Genomic DNA, 25,598 nt, shown 5'->3' with positions numbered 1-25,598 from the left:
TTATATTTATACACACACACACACACACACACACATCCTGGAGATTCCCATCAGTCACAGCCATTAATACTGAGTGCCTACCTAGTGCCAGTTATTTGGCTGAACAGTGATAAGCATACATAAAGTCTCCACCCCCCTGGAGTCAACAGTCTCAGGAGATGGATAATAAGCAAGTAATCAACAAATAATTTAAAAATGAAAAATAATACAAAAGAAATAAACAGCATGCTAAGATAGAGAATAATAAGTGAGGGAGGCCTGAGAGGTGGGATTTTTTTTTTTTTTTTTTTTTTAACTGAGACCCGAGGTCTAACCTGGGTCAAGCCACTTGAAGATCCAGGAAAAAGGCATTCCAGAAGAGGAAACGGCTTGTGCAAAGGCCCTGAGACAGAAAGGAGATTGTACTGAAATGAAAAAATGCTAATGTAGAGCTTGGTAAACAGGAGGGTGAGTGAGGTTGAAGAGGTCAGCAGGACCAAATAATGTATAATCTTAAGGGCCAAGGCCAAGAGTTTGCTCTTTTTTTTTGTTTTTCTCCTGTATGTACCAAAGGAAGCCATTAAAGGTTTTAGGCTGGTGGAAAAAATAAAAAGTACAGGTTTTAAGTGGTTTTAAATGCTATGTGATTTCTATTCTGAATTTGTTTTGTGGAGAATGAATGGGGAGATGGAGAAAGGGGAAATAGAGGAAGCCAGTTGGTTGGATATAATAGAAGCAAGAACTGATAGTGCTTGGACTAAAGCCATGGTAGTAGAGATAGAGAGAATCGGTAGATCTGAGATATATTTTTGGAGATGGAATTGGCAGGGCTTGCTAATAGGGCATGGTAAAGTGAGAAGGAAAAAATTAAGGATAACTCCCAGCATTTGCCTTGAGTAGGTGAATGGAGAGAAATTGAATTTTGGGCACAAAATAGACTATCAGTTTGTTCCCAGTATTTTACTGTTGAACAATGCAGCCCTGAGGATCCTTTATATGCACCCCATGCACGTGTATTAACAGTTCTGTAGGACAGTTTCTTAGAAGATGGCCTGGTCAGAGGATATGGACATTTGAAATTGCTGTACACTATAAAATGCCTTCTACAATGCCTGTACCAAATTGCCCCATTATTAATAGTGTATTAATGTACCATTAAAGACACCCACAGACATCAATCTCTCAAATTTCACCTAGATGATTAGCATTAAAAGTACATAGTTTAAATGTTCATTTCCTTAACTTCTAGTGAGACTAAGAATTTTTTCTTTTTTTAAAATTTTTTATTTTTTATTAACATATAATGTGTCATTAGCCCCAGGGGTACAGGTCTGTGAATCACCAGGTTTACACACTTCACAGCACTCACCATAGTATATACCCTCCCCCATGTCCGTAACCCAATCACCCTATCCCTCCCCCCTCCCCCCAGCAACCCTGTTTGTTTTGTGAGATTAAGAGTCTCTTATGGTTTGTCTCCCTCCCAATCCCATCTTGTTTCATTTTTTCCTTCTTTACTCCTCAAGCCCCCCACGTTGCCTCTCAAATTCTTCATATCAGGGAGATCCTATGATAATTGTCTTTCTATGATTGACTTATTTTGCTCAGCATAATACCCTCTAGTTCCATCCACGTCGTTGCAAAAGGCAAGATTTCATTTCTTTTGATGGCTGCATAATAAAGAATTTTTTCTTTAACTTTTAATTACATAATTAATACATAAGTACATTCTCCTTGTAAAAAATGGAAACTTTATAAAGCTAAATTAAATTCCCTTTGACTTTCTTATTCCTCCAAATATGGTTCCTTCAGTCTCCATCCCAGAGGTAATGGCTGTATACTTCTAGAAATTTTTCTATGCATTTAAAAATCTATATATGCAGGGCACCTGGGTGGCTCAGTTGATTAAGCGTCTGCCTTCGGCTCAGGTCATGATCCGGGGGTCCTGGGAATCAAGCCCCATAGCGGGCTCCCTGCTCAGTGGGGAGTCTGCCTCTCCCTCTCCATTTTCCCCTTCCCTTGCTTGTTCTCTCTCTCACTCACTCTCTCTCAAATAAATAAAAATAAAATCTTTAAAAATAAAATGAAATAAAAATCTATATGTGCAATCAAGGATTAAGCATTTTTTTGAAGTTGTATTTCTAGCAGTCCTTTTAGCATGAGCAAAAAATCTAACTGAAAATTTTTGCTTAAGGCCTAAGTAAGTGACATTTCAGTTGAGACCTTCTCAAGGTTAGTTAACTGCTCTGAGCCCTGGTTTCCTCACCTATAAAATAGAAGTGGCACAAAGGCCTCACAGAGTTGTTGACAAGTTAACTGATTAACACACGTAAAAGCATGCGGCATCTACCCGACAAATGTTGATTCTCTTTCCTTAACCTCTACAGTTAAATTGAGGCATTTGATGGAGACCAGAAACTGACCCATTCCTATAAGGATGAAGTAGAAGACTTCACTCAGAAAAAAAACATTTTTAATGTTGTCTTGAAAGATAACTTTTTTTGTAGTAAGGCCCCTAAAAACTGAATTTTCCTTCAAAAATTTCAGTATGAAATATTCTGAGCAGTCAAAAAACATATAGGTCATTTAAAAATTATTATTTTTTTTTTTCAGTAAGGCAGAAAGCAAGAGGATTTAAGCATAAAAGCAACTGCTAGAGACTGGTTGTTCCCAGTTCCCTCTCAGGCACACCCTGGGAAGTGGACTGCCTGGACGTTCCCAGAGAATTTAGGCCTGCAGGAGACAGTTACTGCTTGAGACAGGTGGTACCTCCAAACACAGGATATGACCTAACGTTTGGGTCTCACTGCGAGGATGCCACTGGTTCCCCTGGCTTGTCAAAGTACATCCTGTCATCCCTACCTAGATGTTCCTGGAGGTTGAGTGTGTAGTTCAGAAGAGCGGACCCCATCACAAAGTATCCCTAATCAGAATGAAATCAAAATGTCCAGGGACCAGGGACCAGAATATCTCCCTCTGAATGGGATCAGTCAGGTTTCAACAAGCTCTCTTGTTTGGAACCACCAACAAGAGATATCATTTTATCTGAACTGATAACCAGGGCTGCTTCGCCTTACAAAATATCGAGAGTACTTGTATCAAGGAGCTCTTGCTACCTTTCCGCCCAGCTCTACCTTCTCACTCCTCTAGGCTCAAAGCCAGAAATTTCCTCAGCAGATGCAAGAATAAGCTTTTTTCTTTTTTAAAGATTTTATTTATTTATTTGACAGACAGAGATCACAAATAGGCAGAGAAGCAGGCAGAGAGAGAGGAGGAAGCAGGCTCCCTGCTGAGCAGAGAGCCCGATGTGGGCTTGATCCCAGGACCCTGGGATCATGACCTGAGCCGAAGGCAAAGGCAAATGACCCACCAGGTGCCCCGCAAGAATAAGCTTTAAACCCCCAAATACTATGTGTGTGTACATATACAGTAGGGCAGGGAGAATTAGGGGTCACAGGTCTAATCAGATTTTCAGAAGGGTATTTTATCCGAAAGATTCAGAAGCATTGTTCAAAGATCTCTCAAACGTATTCCCAACCTAAAAGAATTTTTACCTTGGCCTGAGGAGCTAACCTGGGGTGGGTTAAGACCAGAAGTGGAAAATGCAAACCCCAAACTGCTCCTTGATAAAATTTACCGTAGGGCCCAAAGTACAGAGGGAATCAGGGAATCAGGCCTTAAACCTAAAGACAGAAGTCATAAAAGAGGTCCCTCTCTTGCCTGAGGGTATAAGAGGAAATGGGGAAATCAAGAAAGTACCAAAAACAGATGGTTCTGCCTTCACTTTTACTGCTCCTGGAGCTTGTTCCCCAACTGGGACACAGGACGATGGAGGTACAGATTAGTAGAAGATGATTCTCGGCAGGTGGACAGAACCATTCTTTTTTTTTTTTTTTAAGACTTTATTTACTTATTTGACAGACAGAGATCACAAGTAGGCAGAGAGTCAGGCAGAGGGAGAGAGAACAAGGGAAACAGGCTCCCTGCTGAGCAGAGAGCCTGATGCGGGCCTGGATCCCAGGACCCTGGGATCATGACCTGAGCCGAAAGCAGAGGATTTAACCCACTGAGCCACCCAGGCGCCCGGACAGAACCATTCTTTACAGTGTGGGACTGACCCAAACACAGGAGGATAGTTAATATGCCCCACCCTCAGGCACAAAGTACCAGCAGCACCACCCAGCCAGCATGATAATCAAAACACCCTCTCTTCTTTCCAAAAACTTTCTCCTGGGATCATACCTCCCCCACACAACAACCACTTTTATTTATGGGAACCGAGGTTGGTGTAATGGATAATGTGGATAATGTGTATGGCACAAACATTTATTGGTAGAACTTTTATAGGTTACAAGGTATTTTCACTATGTTTTCTACTTTAAACATCCTCAAAACCCTGTAAGATAGGTATCGTCATTACCCATTTCATAAAGAATGAAATTTGCTCAGAAAGAAACATTTTTTAAAGATCTTATTTATTGGGGCACCTGGGTGGCTCAGTGGGTTAAAGCCTCTGCCTTCGGCTCAGGTCATGATCCCAGGGTCCTGGGATCGAGCCCCACATCGTGCTCTCTGCTCTGTAGGGAGCCTGCTTCCTCCTCTCTCTCTGCCTACTTGTGATCTCTATCTGTCAAATAAATAAATAAATAAAATCTTTAAAAAAAGATCTTATTTATTTAGAGATAGAGTGTGTGTGCAGGAGTGTGGGGAGGGGCAGAGGGAAAGGCAGAGGGAGAGGGATCGAGAACCTCAAGCCAATTGCACTGAGTGCAGAGTCTGACATGGGGCCTGATCCCAAGACCCTGAGATCATGACATAAGCCAAAATCGAGAGGGATGTTTAATCGACTGTGCCACCCAGGCACCCTTGTAGGCAGTTAGTTCTTAAAACAAGATAGCCATCTCCTAAAGTAGGGAGCCACGCTCATCCCCAGCTCTTCCTTAAAGAGGCACTGGTTAACTGGAGGAGGGAAGACATTCTCTAGTCTAGACCTGAGTAGATGAGCAGGTAGGGAAGGAAGAGAATACATACCAGCTCTGTTCATGGTTTTAGGAACCCGGGGGCAAGATGACCAGCCCCAACTCCATACCCCCTGGTGGTAACTCTGACTGAGGGTGGGAAGGTGGTAAAAGAGATGGGGAGTGGATAGGAGGAAAAGATGAGGACAAGAACTGAACCATCACATCGTAAGCACTCTAAACCCTTCCTCTCCTGGCAAAATTCATCATGTAAATAATTCTGCTAGCCCCTTGTGGTTCTGAATATTATTTACAACACTATTCAAGGACCTCAAAGTGCTTAATAAACTGAGAAGAATATGAAAATTCGTAAAGCTGGTCAGGGGGCGGGGGGGGCGCTTCTTCCAAAACACCCTACCTACCCAGGTCCTCTCCTGCCCAACACACAACTTCCCAGCCTGTGGATTTGCTAGGAGGGAATGGAAGACAGAAAATGTGAGAGAATCTGGAAAGAGGGCATTTCTGAAAGGTGAAAAGAAAAGTAGAGAGCAGGGTAGGTGGCAAAGACAACCGGAGTATCTCAAGGGCAGAGAGACAAGCTTGACAGTTGGATGTCTTCCTCAAGTGATTCATTCTCCCATGTGGATGGAAAACAACACACAAAGATGTGCCTTTGCTGAGGGAGGCAAAAGAGAGCCTGAAACTGAGAACTTGGGAATTCTAGCTGCTCAGGTCATCTCTATCCTGGAATGCACTTTTCTTCATGGACGACGATCTTAAAACCCTCAAGTTCCCGACTGGTACTGTTCAAAGAGGGAGCCCTGAAGTACCCAGCAAAGAGCAGGAGGTGGGGGTGCCGTATGGAGATGGCACCCCCTCTTATCTTCAAAGTAAAAGGTCCTTCCTCTTCTCTGAAGTGCATTTCCAAACTGGAACACCCGGCCTTTCCCTGCTTCAGCTCAGCTTGGATTTGGGAGAAACGTTTCCCCCAGAATGGAGGTGACCAGCCTGGTGGACCAGTTAACTCACTGACGTCAGGCAGCCAGCGCTGCTGTCCCCTGGGCTCACGGCAGCCGGTTCTGGAGCGGAACTCCGGTCTTGACCACAGAACCAAGGCCCTGGCTCCAACCAGCCTTCCCAGGCAACCTCAGGGGGGCAGGGGAGGATCTGTGGTCTCATTTCCTCTACACCTTGGCTTCTTTTTTCACTTCATTGAAGATTAGCTATTTCCACCACGACCAGTTCCTGTTCTCAGCAGCTGCAGCAGTTGTTTCCCCCCCCAGACAGAGCTCTGAAACACTGCTGTGGCTGCCACCTGGACCGTCCCAGCTGCAGACTTGTCCCAGGCCCAGCAAGTCCTGAGCTCAAGGGTTTCTTCGTCCCAGATAAAATAGCAGGGAGAAGAAATTAAGGGACAGGAAGCCAATTCCAAGAACTCCACAGTAGATACACCAGTGTCCGTTTTTTAGATTATTTTAATTTTATATAATATGCTCTTTCCTATGTGAAAAAAATTTATAATAAAAATGTGGAAATGTATACATTTATTACCTAGAAATCTGTACATGTAATAAATCCCCAACAGAGAGCAAAGATTGCCAACAGAAGATGGCCAAAACATTTACGATGAAATGTTGAAAGAAATGCAAAGCAAAACAAGACACCATTTCTTATTAATGAAATTGGCAAAAGTGTTTTAAAACGTTAGACCTTTCAATATGTTTAGCTTACAGAGAAAGGGAGAGATGCATACTGTCAGTGAAAAAGCCAAGTAGTACAACTTTTTTAGAAGAATATTTCTCAGAGGACTTTAAAAAGCATATCCCCTTTGACCCAATAATTATACTTCTAGCAATTTATCTTAAATAAATAAGCAGAGATGCACACAAATATTTATGCACAGGATATTCTTCACAGTGTTATTTTCAGTAGCAAAAAAAAGAGAAATAAAAGGGCACTCATAAAGTATTATACGATGGAGTACTATCCAGCTGTGAAATCAAGATAACAAAGAATGTTTAAACAAAGGAGAAAATGCTTAAGAAAGTAAAATAAAAATCAGTTTATAAAACAATGTGCCCAGTATGATCTTAACTGTTCATATATATATATATGTACATCAAAATGTTAATAGTAGACAGTGAGGTTAGAGGTGACATTCTCTTTTTTATACTTTTCTATACAGCTTATACTTGTTACATGTTTAACCTCAATTTGCTTAATAAACATGCATTATTGTCATAATCAGGAGAAAAGAAGCTATTCTCAATCCTCTTCCCTTCCTTTGAGGATACTCACACACATGACTCCCTTTTTAAAAACCATTTGGAGGGACACCTGGGTGGCTCAGTCGGTCAGGCGTCTGCCTTCAGCTCAGGTCATGGTCTCCAGGTCCTGGGATCGAGTCCCACATTGGGCTCCCTGCTCAGTGGGGAGTTTGCTTCTCCCTCTCCCTCTGCCACTCCCCCTGCTTTTGTGCTCACTCTCTCTCTCTCTGACAAATGGATAAATAAAATCTTAAAAAAATAAATAAATCTCTAAAATAAAATAAAAACCATTTGGAAATATGTATTGAGGACCATAAAACCTTTATATTCGACAACCTAGCAGGTTCAATTTGGGGTTTCTATCCTAAGGAAAACTCTAAATATTAAAAAGGTTTTGTGCACCAAGATGTTCATCACAGCATTGTTTATGATGGCAAACAGAAGCAAACAACATACATGTCCAACAATAGAACAGTTAAGTACACAATGGTACATTCACTGGAGGGGCCACTGTGCAAGCATTTAAAAGTGTTTACAATGACTGGCTTGGGAAAACTAGTGAAATAACAAAGCCAGAGGGGAAAAAAAACAAACCCCAAACTGGATTATAAAATATATACCAATATTACAACATTGTACAAAACCTTATGCAGAGGAAAAAATATGAAAGGTTTTAAAACACACTGGCTCCATTTGGTGAAGGAACTACAAAATATGGATTTTTTCTTCAATATAAATCTTTAATCTTTTCTTTCTAAATTGCCCATGCTTTTCTTAGGGAATGAATATTACTTTAAGAGAAAAAAGAAAAAAAGGTGAAACTCCCTCTGAGCAATGAAAACATTCCCAAGTGACAAAAAGCCCACTTCATCAGTCCTAGCCACCCCCCACCCCAACACACCTCCCCCAGGCTAAGGCAGGGTCATATGGGAAGGTCAAGGAAATGAGGCTCCTCTCTGATGGCCTAAGGTCTTCTCGGTGGGGTCTCCAAGCAAGGGGGGTTCCTCTGACCAGCTGCTGTCAAGGGTCTTCTCCCTCCCCCATGTCCTATTCCAGCCTGAACTAATTCACTACAATCCCCAGGGCTGGGAAAAAATTTCCATTGTGGCCATTTGGAACTTGATATTTAGCTCAAGTTTTTCCCAGCCCCTTTCTGTGTCATAGGAGGCCCTCAAAGTCTCTTAGACAGCTAGCACCCAGACCAGCTTAGCTCCCACATCAACACTACACTTACAGCAAAACCCAAAGCCATCAGTCATCACCAGGGAAATGTGAGCAGAGGACCCACGGCAGGGACAGGCTCTGTCATACAACCCCACCCTGAGAGCCTCCTCCTGAGGGATAACCAGGGCTTTTTCTGGCATCAGAACCTTTAGACTCCATTTCAAGTCTATAATAAGTCGGCAAAGAGAAAAATGAGTGTGCAAACACACCAAGGGCAGACAGCTATCCTTTCAAAGCCCTTAAAGCCCTCTGCTTCCCCTCTCTATCTTAGCAAAGACCAGTACTGTCCAGATACTAACTGAGAAATGGAGGGTGGGTAGTAATCTAGTTGGACCCAAAACACAGACTGGGGCTCTATCAGACCAGAGATGGGTGCTCATTCTGATACTGATAAAGAAGCTCCAATAATTGCACCATCCCCTAAACTTCTCAGTACTCAACAGAATAGGAGCTGCTGCTCAGACAAGGGATAAGGAAGGATCCCAGAGAGACAGCAGAACACAGCTTCACAACCTTTTTTCATATCGGGGCACACCAGAAAATAATACTATTTATATAGCACACATGAAAAATGGTGGAAGTGATCCCAGTCAGAGGTGACCAATCAGGGACCTTGGCTGCCCCCAGGGATGAGGGGATCGGTATCCCAGCAGAACAGGATCGGGAAGCCTCGGATTAGGGCACTGGGCCTAGTCAGGACTCTTGGGATCAATGTCCTGAACAAATCACCTCATGGCCTCAGACCTGAGCTCTCCAACCTCGGCTGTCAGGCTGTGTGTCAGACCATGTGTCTCTACCAGAACTCGGGGAGCCTGTGGTCTTGACTCACCATGATACAACTTCCCCAGCCAGGGTGGTTTTCAGGGTTGAAGGGGATGTTCCACAGTTACACTGGAACTGGGGGAAGCCCCCCATCAGAGAGCAGGAGGCATATCCTGAGACTAGCTATACAAGATAGGTAATTGGTTTCATCATATTGCTAAACTTAAAATCCTTTTTGGGAATACAAAGGATCTCAGATCTGAGTCACTGCTGAGAGCTACAGATTTAAAAGCTACCATTTACTGAGCGTAAAGTAGTTGCCAGACTCTGCTATCTAAGTACTTGACTTCCAGTTTCATTACATCCACACGGCAACGTCATGTGGCAAATACTATTATTATCTTCATTTATAAGAAGAAGCTGCAACTCAAAGAGATGAAGCAACTTGCTTAAGGCCAAGCACTTTTTTAACTAGAGACTGTGGAGAGGCCAGTATTTGACCCCACTTTGACTTGAAAGTCCATATGCCTAACCAGGACACCAGTATGTCACCTCAACAAACTTCCAAACAGCTTCTTCAAAAACCAAATCAATCATAATGATGCTGACCATCTGGGAAAGAAAAGACTAAGAAGGGAGCAGCTTGTCTGACTCCCGCTATCAAGAAAAAAAGCTAATCTATATGGAGCATCTACAGGGTACCAAGGGCTTTATATACATGGCTCATCTAATTCTCATAAGCCTACTAGGACAGAAATTATTTCCCTATCTTCTAGGTAAGGAAATCTATAAAATGTATGGATGAGGCTTAGAGAGGCTAAGACAACTACTAAGACAGCCCTTGCCTTTTTCTACTGCATATACTCCACTTCTCCTGACTGTTCAGGAAATACACCTGAGCTTGCTTCAGGCTCAAACATCCAACAGCCAGTACTGGTCCCCAATAGTAGGACAGTAGAAAGGAGGACAGTAAAAAGGGCATGTTTCAGAAGCAGAGGAAGGAGCCCCCAGAGAAGAACTCAAATCCCCAAGAAAGCATGATTTCCCTATGTTGGAAAAGTGAGGAAAAATCCCCTCCTCCCCTAAGACAGCTAACTAGCCCTGGCCTGCCCTGTTCCAACCCGGAATCAGCAGCAGCTCAGACACACAGAAACAAGACCAAAACAAAGGCCAAGAGGAAACAAATCAAAACTTTATACAGAAAGTATAACTTGCAAGTGGGTGGTCCGGGCTCTCTCTTGACCTGTGCTCTCTGGGTGCTCTGGTTCGTAATCAGGACACCACATGCATTTTGTGGATATTAAGCCATTGGTTTGCCAACTAACTAAACACTTGTCAACCAAGCTCCAACGAGGACATGACCAACTCTGGTTCTGAGCTCTCACGACCAAAAGCCTGGCAGCCCCTATCTAAGGCAGCCACCCACCCAGTCCACCTCAAACCATCCCTTTCTCTCCAATCTCTGTAACTACCTCGTGACAACATACTGGGGCGGGGGGGGGGGGTGGTCCACACCCCCACTGGAGTGCAGATTCCCTCCCACTCTTTTCCCCAACAGTTGAGCTCTTGTTCTCAAGGGCACCAAATCCCACTCTCTCCTCAGCCTCTGAGTTGGCCACCGCACGTTAGTAATCACTGACTCACCCATCCCCTTGAGGAGGCCAGGGGAAATGCAGAGGGCCACAGGATGTGTGGCCCAGATCCCTTTGGCCCTCTGCAGAGCTGGTGGGCAGAGAAGTTCCAGTAACATCGCTTCCCCTCGGCATGGCTCTGAGCTGGCTGTGGTGCCAGTGGGCTAATGTCAGACTCTCCACCATCGGAGAGGCCAGGATCTCTAGACAGTCCCACTGTTGCCAACAGATCTAATCTCCCTATTCCGAGGCAGATGAAATCCAATAAGCCTGCTAAGTCCACAACTATTCCCTCTGCATGGGCAAAGGCAAAGTGGGCCCTTCAGGCCATACCAACAATAACAGCAGCATTAACACTGTCCCTTTAGAGAGTTCTTTGAGGAATGGGGAACTATTTCCCCAAGTTTCTCAAAGGTTTACCTCTGCCAGCAAATGTTCCATCACCTTGTTCACTTTCTTTTCCCAAAACTTCATTTTTACCTCCAACATATTTCCTGGCTCCATCCCAGTGATGCCAGCTCAGATCCTCCCTATCCACAGGGCTACTGATACCAATGCCCAACTCCCACACCAAAGGAGAATCCCAAAGTTAGCTTAAAATTCATCTCTACAGATCTTCTGGGAACTGACAGAAAGTAAAAAGAAGCAGAGGCAAAGAACACAAACCAGCCACTAGGGCTTAACATAAAGAGGGAGGAAAAAAGGAGGCGGGATGGTTTGTGTATTGTTTCAATTGGAAAAATACACTGGTGAGATGGCTTATCCACATGTTCTGCCTTTTAGACAAATCCACTATAACTTTGCAGGATGCCTGCAGGCCATTCTGAAAATAAGTAGAATGGCATCACTCTTTATTCCACACCCTTCGAGAGCTCCCAGCCCCCTCTCCATTCCTCCACCTCTCCCCCAAACATCTGGTCTGGGCTGGAAGTGGGACCCACTCCCTGGGAAGCCTCCATGTTAACGTGAGAGGCGGTCTCCCCAGCCAGAGAACCCTGACTTAGGCTGAGGAGTGGGCCGGCCCCAAGTTTCTGAATCCCCAGGCACCAGCAAGAGGCTTAGAAATGAGAATTCTAGGGCCCCGGGAAGGCTGGCGGGGAAGTGGGGAGAAGTGCGAGGGCTGCAGAAGGGGGAGAGAGGAAGAAGAACTGTGGATCCTGGGGAGGTCCCAGGCTGAGGACCCCTCCTCCTAAGTGTCCGGCGGCTGAGGCCGCGGTCGGGAAGTCCCCGACGGGGCTGTCGGGCGGCCAGCGGCTGCTCAGAGGTTGCCAAGAAGGCACTGAGTCTATTGGAAGCCCCCATAAAGTAGGGGGGCCGGATAGGGGCACCCGAGCATAGTCTTACCCCGGGCACTGGGAACTCAGGGATGATGGGAGGGGGGAAGGGACTGGGCTCAGCTCTCACCAGCACCAAGGCGAACCTCTCTTCCAGTTCACAGGGCTCAGGCATCGGCATCTTGCCGGGCGGCGGCAGCAGCGAGACCGAAGGCGGCTCGCCCGGGCCCCCCCTCGGCACTCTCCAGGTTGCCCATCGCTGCGGGGCCCCCTCGGGGGCCTCAGCCCCCCACCTCCACGCCCGGGGGCCTTGGGCTCGGCCGCTCCGACCCGGCTCCTCCCTCAGCGTCGGCTCCCCTAGTCCCCACTCCTCTGTCCCGTCGGGGGCGCTGGGAGCTCCTCCGAGTCCCGCAGGCGGTGGCGCGCGGCGAGGGCGGAGGCAGCGCAGCGGACAGCCGCACCGAAGCGACCCGACCCGGCGGCCACCGCTCTCGCTCACGCCAGCCGTCTCACAGCTCTCGGCTCGCCGCTCCCGCGCTGCCCCTCCCCGCCCCCTCGCGCTCTTTCCCTTCCCTCCCCCCCCCACCCCTTCGCTTCCTCCCACCCACTCCCGGCCGAGACTCGGGCTTCCCCCCCAGCGCCGACTGCAGCCCGCGCGCCGCGCGCCCCATTCATGCAGGGTCCGCCTCCCGCCTACAGGCCTCCCGAGAACTCCGCCCCGCCCCCCCCGCTCCTGATTGACGACCGTACCTGCCAATCACAGCGCCTCCCGCCCCCGGCGGCCTCGCGCCTGGCGCCTAGCGCGCCCTGGCGGCTCCAGTGCGAATGGAATCACCGTGGATGCTGAAGGTGTGAGGTGCTGGCTTGGACATCCGGGAAATGGACCCGGCCCTTTCCACAAGGAGCTCGTAAAACATACAAATAGGTAAAATGTAGGGCACGGTGAGTAAAGCTAGCTACACGAGAAGTAGAAACAACTAGGATGCTCAGGAGAGGAAGAGAGGCCACATCTGTTAAGACTTAGACTCATTTGAATTGGGCACTGAGAGGTGAGGAAGACCTTAAGTGACAGAGACAGGTGAAACGGCATTTAGGAGGAGAGAATCTAACCAAAGTTCAGAGGTTGATCAGGCTGGTTGTGAAAATGGACGTGCAGAAGAAGAATTCTATTCTGGGCTAGGTCTGCTCATGGGATGAGCATCTGTTGCTTCTACTAGCCTAGCTTCCATCCCTTTTCTTCAACTAATACCGCCCCATTTCCTCTTAGGGAACCACCAGTCCTCTGTTCTTAGTCCAAATGGAGCTGAACTTCACCCCCTTTCCATGGGGCCCTATGACCTAGGCCCTGCCAGTCACAGTATTTTCTTTCCCTACCCTCAGAGAATGTTTTAGGGATCAGCACTTGACCCAAAACCAGAAAAGAGACACTCTGTTTCCATTAGGGCTGCTGGATTGTTAGAATGTAAATCTGGAGCTGCTGGTAGCCCTCATGCCATCACACATCACACCTCAGGCCTGCTGGGGGAAGCAAAACTTAGAGACAGGGACAGAGTTCTAGCAACAAGCTGAAAACCTGAATCTAACCACACCCGAAGTTATCACCTTGACTTTTGCCTTACTTATTCAACAAATTTTTGCTGAAAAGCTTATTATATGTCAGATATAGTTTTCGGCTTTGAAGATACATTTGTAAACAAAAAAGGCATATACCTTGCCCTTTCGGAATTTACACTTACAATCAAACAAGTAAAATGTACAGACATTAATGATCAGTGTTAATAAAAATAAAACTAAAAAGGGACAGAGATGGAAGAGAGGTTAAAATTTTCAATAAGATGGTCAGAGAAGGCCTCGGTAATAAGATCACATTTGGATTTAGATAAAGATCTGAAGAAAGTAAAGGAGTAAGCCAGGTGGATATCTGAGGGAAGAATGATCCAGACAGAGAGGATGGCAAATCCATACTATGTGTCATGTGTTAGAGGAACAGCGAGGAGGCCAGTGTGAGACAATACAGGTGGAAAGATGGTGGTGGTTTGAACCAGGGTAGCTGTACAGGTGGAGAGCAATGCTCAGATTCTTTTTTTTTTTCTTAACTTTTTTTCTTGCCACGTTTTGTCTATAGATACAAACATAGTTATCTCTAAACTTATTTATTTATTTATTTATTTACTTACTTACTTATTTACATAAGCTCCATGCCCACTTTGGGGTGTGAACTCACAACGCTGAGATCAAGAATCACATGCTCTACTCGCTGAACCAAGCAAGAGCCCCAGAAATGGTCAAAGTGGAACCAATAGAATTGTTTGGCACTTTGGAATTATCTTTTATTCACCCTCCACATTCAAAGGTTTTATTTGACCTGAGCAACTGGGAAGGTGGAGTTTTCACTAACCAAAATGGAGAGAGGAGTAGGTTTGTTGAGGGAAAGCCAGAAAGGGAAGATTAGAAACAGGGTGTTGGCTGTGATGAGTTTGATTTGATGACTGGACATCCAAGTAGAGGTAGTCACGTGGCAATTGGATATAAATGAATCTGGCGATCCAGGGTGGTAGTATCAGTTTGGAAATCATCATCATTGGGTGCTATTTAAATCTGGTAAATTCTCCTTCGCAAGCCAGTTTGCATTGTTTCTATTGCTTACAACCCAAAAGTGGAGGAGTTTTCCTGTCTTGACAGATCACTGAAACTCTCCTGTGAAGTTCAGCTCCTTCCAAACAGCTGGACAAATTAGTCAAGTCATATCTTATCCCATCTTTTCCTCCCTCTCCACTCCAAACACATGCTTTCTCAACTGCTATAATAGACTTTCTTAAAGCATAAGAGTTATAATATACTGAAGACTTGTACTAAACAAAAAACTGAGAATTCAAAAGAGGAAATAATTCATCAGTCACTTTAGCAGTTGCTCAAAGAACATCCAGCAGAAAGAAGAGACTCAATAGGATGGTAAACAGCAGAGTATTTACCTTTGTGTAGTCTTTTGGTCCCCAGCCTTTTATTTTTGGTTTTGCTTGACCATCAAATTTATATACTTTAGGGACTTCTGGAGTCTGCTAGATACCGCTTTCACTGTTAACTCTTGGTCACACAACTTCAAAGTTTCTAACTTTATAAAAGATAAAGCCAAATCAGGGAAATACAAATCAAAACCACAATGAGATACCACTTCATACCAGTCAGAATGGCTAAAATTAATAAGTCAGGAAACAACAGATGTTGGAGAGGATGCAGAGAAAGGGGAACCCTCCTACACTGTTGGTGGGAATGCAAGCTGGTGCAGCCACTCTGGAAAACAGTATGGAGGTTCCTCAAAAAGTTGAAAATAGAGCTACCCTACAACCCAGCAATTGCACTACTTGGTACTTACCCTAAAGATACAAATGTAGTGATCCGAAGGGGCATGTGCACCCGAATGTTTATAGCAGCAATGTCCACAATAGCCAAACTATGGAAAGAACCTAGATGTCCATCAACAGATGAGTAGATAAAAAGATGTGGTATATATATCTACAAATGAATATTACTCAGCCATCAAAAAATGAAATCTTGCCATTTGCAAGGACATGGATGGAACTAGAGGGTATTATGCTAAGTGAAATATGTCAATCAGGGAAAGACAATTATCATATGATCTCTCTGATATGAGAAATTTGGGAGGCAGGGTAGGGGGTCATGGGGGGTAAGGAGGGAAAAAATGAAACAAGATGGGATTGGGAGGGAGACAAACCATAAGAGACTCTTAATCTCAGGAAACAAACTGAGGGCTGCTGGGGGGTCAAAGTGGGTGGGGGATAGGGTGGTTGGGTTATGGACATTGGGGAGGGTATGTGCTATGGTGAGTGCTGTGAAATGTGTAAACCTGAAGATTCACAGACCTGTACCCCTGGGGCAAACAATACATTATATGTTAATAAGACAAACAACCAAACAAACAAAAAAGCAGAAACCTGAAAATTGTATCCATTACAATGGTTATCAAATTTTAATGTGCAATAAGATCACCCCTTGATCTTGTTAAAAAAAAAAAAAAGGATAAAGCCAAAACTTAATCTGGTATTCAAAGATCTATATCTTCTCTACCTCATTGCCCCTTCAAATCCATTTTTCTTATCTTACCTGGCTCTAATATTTAATGAAACTTTTGCTTCGGCTGGAAATGTCCACCCCCAAAATCAGTTGTTCATTCTTCTGTCTTCAGCTTAGCTCTCTGTGCTAAGCATAATAATGGCTCCCCAAAATGCCCTAATCTCCAGAACCTGTGAATGTTATTTTACATGGCAAAAGGGATTTTGCAGATGTGATTAAATTAAGGATCTTGAGATGGGAAGATTATTGCGGGTTATCTGAGTGCGCTCAGTGTAATCCCCAGGCCCCTTCTAAGAAAGAGGCAGAGGGTCAGAATGAGAGGAGACATGGCAACAGAAGCAGAAGTTGGAGGGATGCAGGGCCGTAAGCCAAGGAATGCAGCAGCCTTTAGAAACTGGGAAAGGCAAAGAAATAGATTCTTCCCTAGAGCCTCTGGAAGGAACACAGCCCTGTTAATACTTCAATTTTACCCCTAGAAGACCTATTCTCAGACATCTAACCTCTAGAACTACAACATAGTAAATCTGTGTTGTTTTAGGCCACTAAGTTTGAGGTAATTTGTTAAAGTAGTAATAGAGAATGAATATAACCCGGCTGGGTCCCTGCTTTGGATTTCTTGCTTTCTTCTATGCAGCCTCTTCAAATCTCACCCAGACTCAGCATACACTTTGGGTTTTAACAAAAATGCAACCAATATCTACTGGATGTCTGTCTTGTGCAAAGCGTCGGCTAGATACTAAGTAGAGAAAGAATGCAGGATGCAAAGATGAACAAGAGACACCCTGACTTCAAAAGGGCTGACAGGCAGGGGAGACAAGGTAGAGAGGAGAAGGAATATGGACTGAGTTTGAAGGCATCAGACGGAACCAGTGGTGGATACCAGCTTTTAAGTCCTATCCTGGACTTCTCCCAGATTTAAATGACAATGACTCTTATTTTCTTAACTTTTCATTTACAACTTTTACTTTTTATTTAGAACAACATTTACTGAGAGTCTACTACATGCAAGACACTGTGTTGGGTGCTATGGAGGATATCGGATACATAACTCTTGGTTCCTCTCCCGCTCTCTGTTGTTTAATTTTCTGTCTGTGTCTTGTCTGGACTGTGGGATTTTTTTTGTTTGTTTATTTGAAACATATGTATCCAGTACCTCCTTTGTTTCATAAGTATGACAGGAGATTCAATGATGGCTAGGTTTCTTTCTTTCAAGTGCTCACAATCTCCTAGGAAAGAGTCTCAACATATTTACAAAACAATGTGATAAGTGTTGAAAGAGAGGGGTGTGCCAAATGTTCCCAAGAGAACTGAGGGTGGGCCTATAAAGGGAGGACTTCAGAGAGCAGATGACACTTGAGCCAGGGCTGAAAGATAAATAGATGTGCCAGAGGGAAAGCTGAGACAGTGTGTTGAGAATGTGACGGAAGGAGTGGTGATCAGGACGGGAAGGGGCATTTCAGGAAGGAGGAAAAATTATAGGCCAAAATTTCATGAATTATGAAAGAGCATGGATGTCTGAGCAATGGTAAGGATTTCAGTGAGGCTGAAGCATAGGATGTGTGTGTGTAGCAGGAAGACAGGAGACAAAGCTGGAGAGGCATGTCAAATCAAGTTCAAGAGGACACTTGTGCTCCGGTGAGGAGTTTGTCCTATGCGGTGGATAGTTGTGTATCCTAGATGGTTTTCCACTATATGCCCGTTGGAAAGGTTCCTTTATAAGAATTGAGAATACAGAAAGGTCTACAGACATGATATGGAAAAGAGAAGGGCCTGAACCAAATAAGGGCAGGGAATGAAGAGAAATAGTTGTAGGTAAAGATTACATTTTTTAAAAAATTTTTATTAACATATAATGTATTATTAGCTCCAAGGGTACAGGTCTGTGAATTGCCAGGTTTACACACTTCACAGCACTCACCATAGCACATACCCTCCTCAATGGGTAAAGATTACATTAATTAGCCTGCTTGGGTGGCCATAATAAAATACTGTAGACTTGCTGTCTTAAACAACAGAAACTTATTTTCCCACAGTCCTGGAGGCTAGAAGTCCAAGATTAAGGTGCCATTGGTATTGGTTTCTGGTTAGACCTCTCTTCTGACTTGTGGATGGCCACCTCCTTGCTATGTGCTCATATGGTCTCAACCTCTGTTCAGACTTGGAGAAAGAGGGTTGTAGCATCTCTTCTTAGTAGGAATGCAATAATGCATAATGTCTTATTGCATTAGGCCCCACCCTTATGACCTCCTTCAACCCTAATTGCCTCCTTAAAGGCCCTATCACCAAATACAGTCACCATGGGGGTTAGGCTTCAACATATGGATTTAGGAAGGACACAATTCAATCTATAACAGAGATATACTTGAGACAGAATCAGGAAGACTTAGTTATACCTATTATATAATAGTGACTAATATTTTTACAGTGCTTTATAATTTACAATATTTTTTCACATCCATTATCTGATTTTATCTTTACAACACTGTAGGAGGGGGATATTATCATTATCCTCATTACATAGATAAATAAACAGACTAAATGAAGTTAAATAATATGTTCAAAGCCATATGCTAGTAAGTGATGACCCTGGCGCTGAATGTGACCTCGACCTTGGAATCCCCTGCCATTCTTATTCTCTTGTGAGAGGTGAGGGAATAAAGATGATTGAAAAGTTGACGCCAGCTTGAGGATGTCATATCCTTAATCTTTAGGGACAACCAGAATCTCTCTAAGGTCAAATACTTTCATCTCCTTACTCAAAACACTTTCAAACTCCTGCTTCCACCTGCACCCTCCCATTGAGGAATTTCCTACATTATCTCTAGCCTCCTCTTCTCAAGTCTTGAGAAACACACACTTCCTTTCTCCTTCTCTTTCCTGGGAAGGTGTGGAGGGTGGGTAAGGGGGATGTGAACACATTTAAAAGTTTTTCTTAATAATTCACCCTTTTACACATAGAATGCTCTTTCCCTCCCTCTTTTCTGGCTAATTCCTCTCATCCATTAAAATAAAGCTTACAGGTCACTTCTTTCATGACTTCCCAAGTTTAAGTGAGAACATGTCCATGATCGCATAGTGTCCCAACGTATTTCTATCATCATCCCATGAAATCATCAAATTGTGTAAGCTCCTTCAGGGCAGGTAGATATTCCTAGTATCTAACAATACCACCCACTTCATGTCTGTCACATGCTCATTGAACAGATGAATGCCTTCATATATTACCACATTCTTCCCACACAACGGCAGTCCCTTTATTCTTTACCATTCTTCCCAGATACAATCTGTCTGCTTGTATCACTTAGGGTTCAATGCAGGAGACAAAAATCCCTCCAAGTATTGTGAGGACACTAGGACACAGTGCTTACAAAATCAACTGGAAATTCTAGAGGAGCCCACTGCAGGCCCAAACTCTGCCAAGAAGGCTGCTCCCTCCGCCACAGTCAGGGAGCGTGATGTATCTGGACGTCTCCGCCGATGACTGGGTCTAAGAACAAGTGGCTACAAGTGTGATCCAGAGATCTGGAAGCAATGATCAGGACGTTGCTGCTGCTACTCTCTGATGCAACCACCTCCCAATATTTACAAAGCAGGAGACATCACTGAATCACTGCTGTACAAATATATCATATCTCCATGAACTTGTCTGCCGGGAGAAATAGCCAAAGTTGCAATACAACGCCCTTTGTTTCACTTCTGCCTTCTAAATCTCACCCAAATACATCTGACAGCCTGCGAGGCCTTCTGAGAAATATAATCCTTAGCTTTTCAGCCTCTGCAGTGCAGGAAAGCATACCAGCAGGAGATGGGAATATATGATGAATGTGAACTAACCATATCCAGCACTCTACTAGTCTGAAATCCACTCAAAGTCTGCAACTGGGTCTTTCCTTCCTTCCCCACCCACCTTGCCCAATGCCTACCCTAGAGGTCAGTTTAATCTTTGTTCTTGTTCTCTTTAATCTGCTCCTTCAGGCTATAGTTCACCCTTTTCTGTGATGTGGATAAGGCAATTATTAGCTATGATTCCAAAACACAATCTGTAAAAGAATAAATTGACATATAGGGCTTCATTAAAATTAAAAACCAATGCTCTTTGAAAGGTATTTACTTTTGTTTTGTTGTCGGATTTTAAGTAGGCTCCATGAGCAATATGGGGCTTGAACTCACAACCCTGAGATGAAAGTCGCATTCTCTACTCAGTGAGGCAGCTAGGTACCTCTGAAAGGCATTGTTAAGGGAAAAACAAGCCACAAACCAGGAGAAAATATTGCGAATCACATATCTGACAAAGGACTTGTATCTAGAATATATAAATAAGTCTCAAAAATCAGTAACAAGAAAATAAACAGCCCAATTTAAAAAAATGGGCAAGGGGCACTGGGTGGCTCAGTGGGTTAAGCCTCTGCCTTCAGCTCAGGTCATGATCTCAGGGTCCTGAGATTGAGCCCCACATCGGGCTCTCTACTCAGTGGGGAGCCTGCTTCCCCCCTCTCTCTGCCTGCCTCTCTGCCTACTTGTCATCTCTTTCTCTGTCAAATAAATAAATAAAATCTTTAAAAAATTTTTAAAAATTAAAAAATGGGCAAAAAATTTGAACAGATCACTCACCAAAGAAGATATATGGATGACAAATAAACACATGAAAAGATATTCAATATCATTCGTCATTAGGGAAATGCAAATTAAGACCACAATAAGATACCACTATACACCTAAAGTTAAAAAGTCTGATCTGAGTGTTGGTGATTATGTGAAGAAAACTGACTTCTCACATACTACTGGTGGGAGAGTAAAATGGTAAGACCACTTTGGAAAACAGGCTAACATTTCTTAAAAAGTTAAACATACACTTACTATGTGATGCAGTCATTCTACTTTCAGATATTTACCCCAGAGAAAAGGAAACACATGGGCATACAAAGATTGGTACACAAATGTTCTTAGTTCTTGGAATAGATACTACAATACTATAATGATGGTTGAATTTCAAATAATTATGTTGATTAAAAGAGGCCAAACCATTCGACCATACAGTATGAATACACATATAAAATTCTAGAAAATTCAAACTAATCTACAAAGATAGAAACCAGATCAGTGGCTGCCTAGGGATAAGGGAGGATAAAGGCAGGAAAGATGATGAAGGAGCATGAAGGAGTTTGGGGAGGGGATATTGGATATGTCCATTATCTTGATTATGATGATGGTTTCGGGGCACCTGTGACTTGGTCAGTTAAGTGTCTGTCTTTGGTTCAGGTCATGATCTCAGGGTCCCGGAATTGAGCCCCACATTGGGCTCTTTGCTCACCGGTGAGTCTGCTTCTTCCTCTTCCTCTGTGAGCTCTCTGGCTCTCTCTCTCAAAGAAATTAAAAATCTTTAAAAAAATGATGATGGTTTCATGTCAAAACTCATAAAATTTGAAGCTTCAAATATATGCAATTTGTTATGTATCAATTTTACCTAAGAAAAAAAATTAAAGCAGAGGTAGTTGGACTGGAAAGAAGCCCCTACACTCCTTGTATATATTCACTTACGTGAGTTTTGGTTTGACGTCTCTTTCCCACTAGCATGAAAACTCCATGGAGGCAGGGGCTGTACCTCTTTGCACAAGCACATCTCTAGTGTTTAACATGGAATCTCGTGCATATTAGGTACTTGACACGTATTTGCTGAAGAAAGGAGAGAGAGAGAAGAGTTGAGAATACCTCCAAGTTTTAACCCGAGTAAAGGAGAGAATGTGCTGCTGATAGATATGGAGGAAGCAGACGTAAGGATGGAAAGGAAGCAGCGAAGGAGAAGGAGAGCCAAGTAGTGCTGTGGCAGCGAAGCCAAAGAGAGTGGTAGTTTCAAGGAGAAGGATTAGAAAAAGCCCATTTGATTTTTGGTTTTGGCAGTTAGAAGGGATTGGGGCCTCAAAGAAAATGATTTTGGACAGAAGCCAGGTTGTTTTTCCTTCCCCATACACGAAACAAAAACTTCTTCATACAGTGAAAAGTATAAATTTGCTTCACTCTGTCTTCATCTTCACTAGTTGACTCCCATCCAAGCCCTCATTCTCTGTCCCTTGTTCTGTTTTGATAGCCTGACCCTCCTTTCTTGGGTGCCACTCTCATCCTCTTACAATCCCTTTGCCACAAATCAGCTAGAATGATGGTATTAAAACACGAATCGGGTCGTGTGCCTCGTTCTTCCATGGACTCTAGTTCCCCCTGTGCGCTCATGGTTAATACCCTCCTGTGCTCAAACTCCGAGGCCCTCAAAATTTTGTCAAATTGTCAGCTGGAATCAGGGGAGGATGGAGTAAGACTCTTAGTTATATATTTCTGCCGAAAAAAACTACCCAAACCTTTGAGGCTTGAACCAAACAAAAAACTTTATGATCTTACAGTTTTGGGGAGTCAGGCATCTGGGAGAGGCTTAGCTGGGTGCTTCTGGCTTAGCCTCTCTCACAAGCTTGCAATAAAACTCCTGCCCGGGGATCTAGTTCTCAGCAGTCTGGACTGCTTTGAAGAAGCCTCCCTCCCAGGGCTGTCAGCACAATGCCTCCGTTCCTTGCTAGCTTGTCAGCAAAAGGCCTTAGTTCCTCACCACCTGGGCCATCCCACCAAGCTGCTTGAGTCTCCTCCTGACATGGCAGCTGGCCATGAGTGATCTGAGAGCAGAGAGGATGTCACGATGTTTTTCATGATTTAGTCTTCCTGGCCATCATCTTTTCTACTTTATTGTATTTGTTAGAAGCAAGTCCTTCTATCCAGCCCACACCAAAGAGGAGGAGAATTAGACTTCACCTCTTGAAGGGAAGAGTCTTAAAGAATATCAGGACCTACTCGAACACCATCACAATAAGGCCAAGAAAAAAAAGTATATCAGTGCCTTAAGGATGAAGAAAAAATTTGATCATCAGTTGTGAATAGCAACACAGGAGTTAATGCAGTGAACAATTGTTATACACGTGTAGTACCTTTCCTATCTGTGCTACGTGACAGGAGGAGGACCAAGACAAGCAGATGGAGAGGCTGGAAGAGGATTTGTGGCTTGGAAACAGCAAGAGAAGAGAAAAATGTGGACATTGGAGGGGTGGGAAATACTCAAGTAATTGACCTGAAGCTCAGGCGGGAGGCCCATAGTGATAAGTAAAGAGCTAATTACTTCCAAAAATGAAGCATCTGTGATAGGTCTTTAAGGAAACTGACTTAATCTGGGTTCCAGTTTCCTCATTTGTAAAATGGGATTAATCATGTCTACATTATCTTCTTACTATTATGCAAAATGAAACACTGAAAATTACTTTGAAAAGAGTAAAGCATTCTTCTAATACTCTTTTATTATCACTGCTTTCCAAAGTTAGAAGGGGCTGAATCAATATTAAAAAATATTGCAAGCTATATTTTTCGGTATTTCTTTTCTCCTGCCAGTCTTCAGTAATAATTGCCCATAATGCTGAGGTTGGAAAAAAGAAAACTCGGTTTTCTTCATTCCTGTCCTTCAGGTGTCAATGGATATGCAAATGAGATCTGGGAAATGAAAAACCTCCTCCTGAATTTTAAACAGAATATTAAATGCTCACACACACTTATAAGTGATGGTGTGGATTTTAATGTGCTTTATTCCTGTGAGCTGCTTATTCTCATAACCACTGGGCAGAACAAGGTCGGTGCATTTGAGATCAGAAGGAGGTATCGAGGCTGTAAAAGTAGACAAGGAGAGGTGTGAGATACAGAAAAAATGACTTCAGGGAAGCCATGTTTATCTCTACTTGCAGGGAAACCACAGTGGTTCCCCTAAGGTTGAATTTAGACCAAGGGCCTCAAGTCATTCCCAGATTGCCTCCTTTTCCTGTTCTCCTCTTCATCCTTGCCCTAGGCTGAGGAATTCAGGCTGCTTTCCCTCTCTTTAACTCTGTCACATTCTCCTCCCCACCTTCTGGAATGTAGAACCTATTGCTATCTTCCCACCTTCCTCCCCACCATCTTATACATCCCTAGCGCTGCAAGTCAGGTAAAACTGTCATTTTCTTTCAAAGGTTTTATTAAATTAACACACACACACACACACGCACACATAACTTCACAAAAGTATATTAACAATACATGTCAATTTTACAATGACAGGCAGTATACCTTGATGATTGGGAATACGGGCTTATACCCGTTAATCCCCTTCACCTATTTCCTACCCCCCACCATGTTCTTCATGTTCTTTATTGTCAAATATGTCATTCCTGGCTAATGTTATATCTCCTACCAGGAGAAGATATAGTAATACTGTAAATACGATGTCATGGCTCTTTGGAAACTTTTTATATTGAACCAATAAATATATTCTTGTCTCTGTAGTTCTTCTACACTATTTATTTACTGCTGGCTATATGACACCATATCACTTATCATGTTGCCCTTGACTTTCTCAAAAATTATTACTGTGCTCTGTTGATGATGACCACAAATGGAAGTCTTACCCAGAGTATGAGGAAATTTTGAACAACAATTTTTTGTATGGTCACGTTAAATTTTCATTCAGAATTTTATGCCAGAAACATAGACCAACACCTATTCCAACCATGTCTTCTCTTGTGTTCTATAATCATAGCATTCCCAGACTGATTTCTTTCAATGTTGACCGCATCCCTATCTTCCATACACCACCAAAACAGGGAATATATGTGGGGAGATCCACAGGTGCAGCAAGACGGCTGAGGCCATTTTTGCATGCCTCATATGGCATGACTTAAGACTGACACGGGAAGGGCATTTTATCACCACATTATTTTGAAACAAAAGAGGAAAGGGCCTATTGGTACTGTGAAGTGACAGTCTCAAAAGCACCTCAAAATGATATTGGAGGAGAAGGTGGGGCTGCTCCCGGGTGACTGCCTGATATGTGTCCCAGGACCTTTGGAGGGAATGGAGTTACTGCCCTGGGTGCCAGTGGTGGATTAGACAGTGGGGCAATGGTATGCAGTGATGTACAAGAGAAAAGATGCCGGCTGCCTCTCTACTGTCCTCTGGCACTATGGACCACCAGTAGCTCCACAGTCAGAACACTGAAAAGAGAGGGTCAAGGCAGGGATCCATATATACGACTCAAGTCCAAGGGCTGGGACTATTCATAGCCCAGAGGCCTGACCTCATCTTCCATGTGACTACAGATAGGCTTATCAGCACCATCCCAGAGACAGTCTCACCTGATTCCCCAAAAGGAATACTGTGCTGGCCAGAAAGAGCAGTTGGCTCATCAGGACGCCCTGTTAAAATTGAGACTTGGTCTCAGGGCCTTGGGATGACCCCATAGACATGAGTTCCAGAGTTTCTCAGGCAACATGGGATTAGAGAATGCCATGAAGGAGAGAAACTGGGGCCAGGGCTCTTTCAGGGACTGGTCTGGGCTCCTCTTAATAGCACTGCTGG

At 43.8% G+C, this 25,598-nt stretch overlaps 1 protein-coding gene across 1 annotated transcript in view; it reads right to left on the bottom strand.

Annotated features, from left to right (window-relative positions):
- The window catches only part of FMNL3 (formin like 3), a 53,271-nt gene extending 40,646 nt beyond the window's left edge, over nt 1–12,625 (bottom strand). The window contains 2 exon segments of the mRNA XM_032876850.1: nt 12,226–12,327; nt 12,329–12,625. Of these exon segments, the coding sequence (XP_032732741.1) occupies nt 12,226–12,327; nt 12,329–12,352 (126 nt within the window). The 5' untranslated portion in view covers nt 12,353–12,625.
- Between the last annotated feature and the right edge of the window lie 12,973 nt (nt 12,626–25,598).

This window comes from Lontra canadensis, unplaced genomic scaffold, assembly GCF_010015895.1.
Source record: "Lontra canadensis isolate GAN:19392208 unplaced genomic scaffold, GSC_riverotter_1.0 scaffold59, whole genome shotgun sequence".
Taxonomy (NCBI): domain Eukaryota; kingdom Metazoa; phylum Chordata; class Mammalia; order Carnivora; family Mustelidae; genus Lontra; species Lontra canadensis.
The sequence above is the reverse complement of the archived record's forward strand: the minus strand, read 5'-3'. Positions and strand labels throughout refer to the sequence as shown.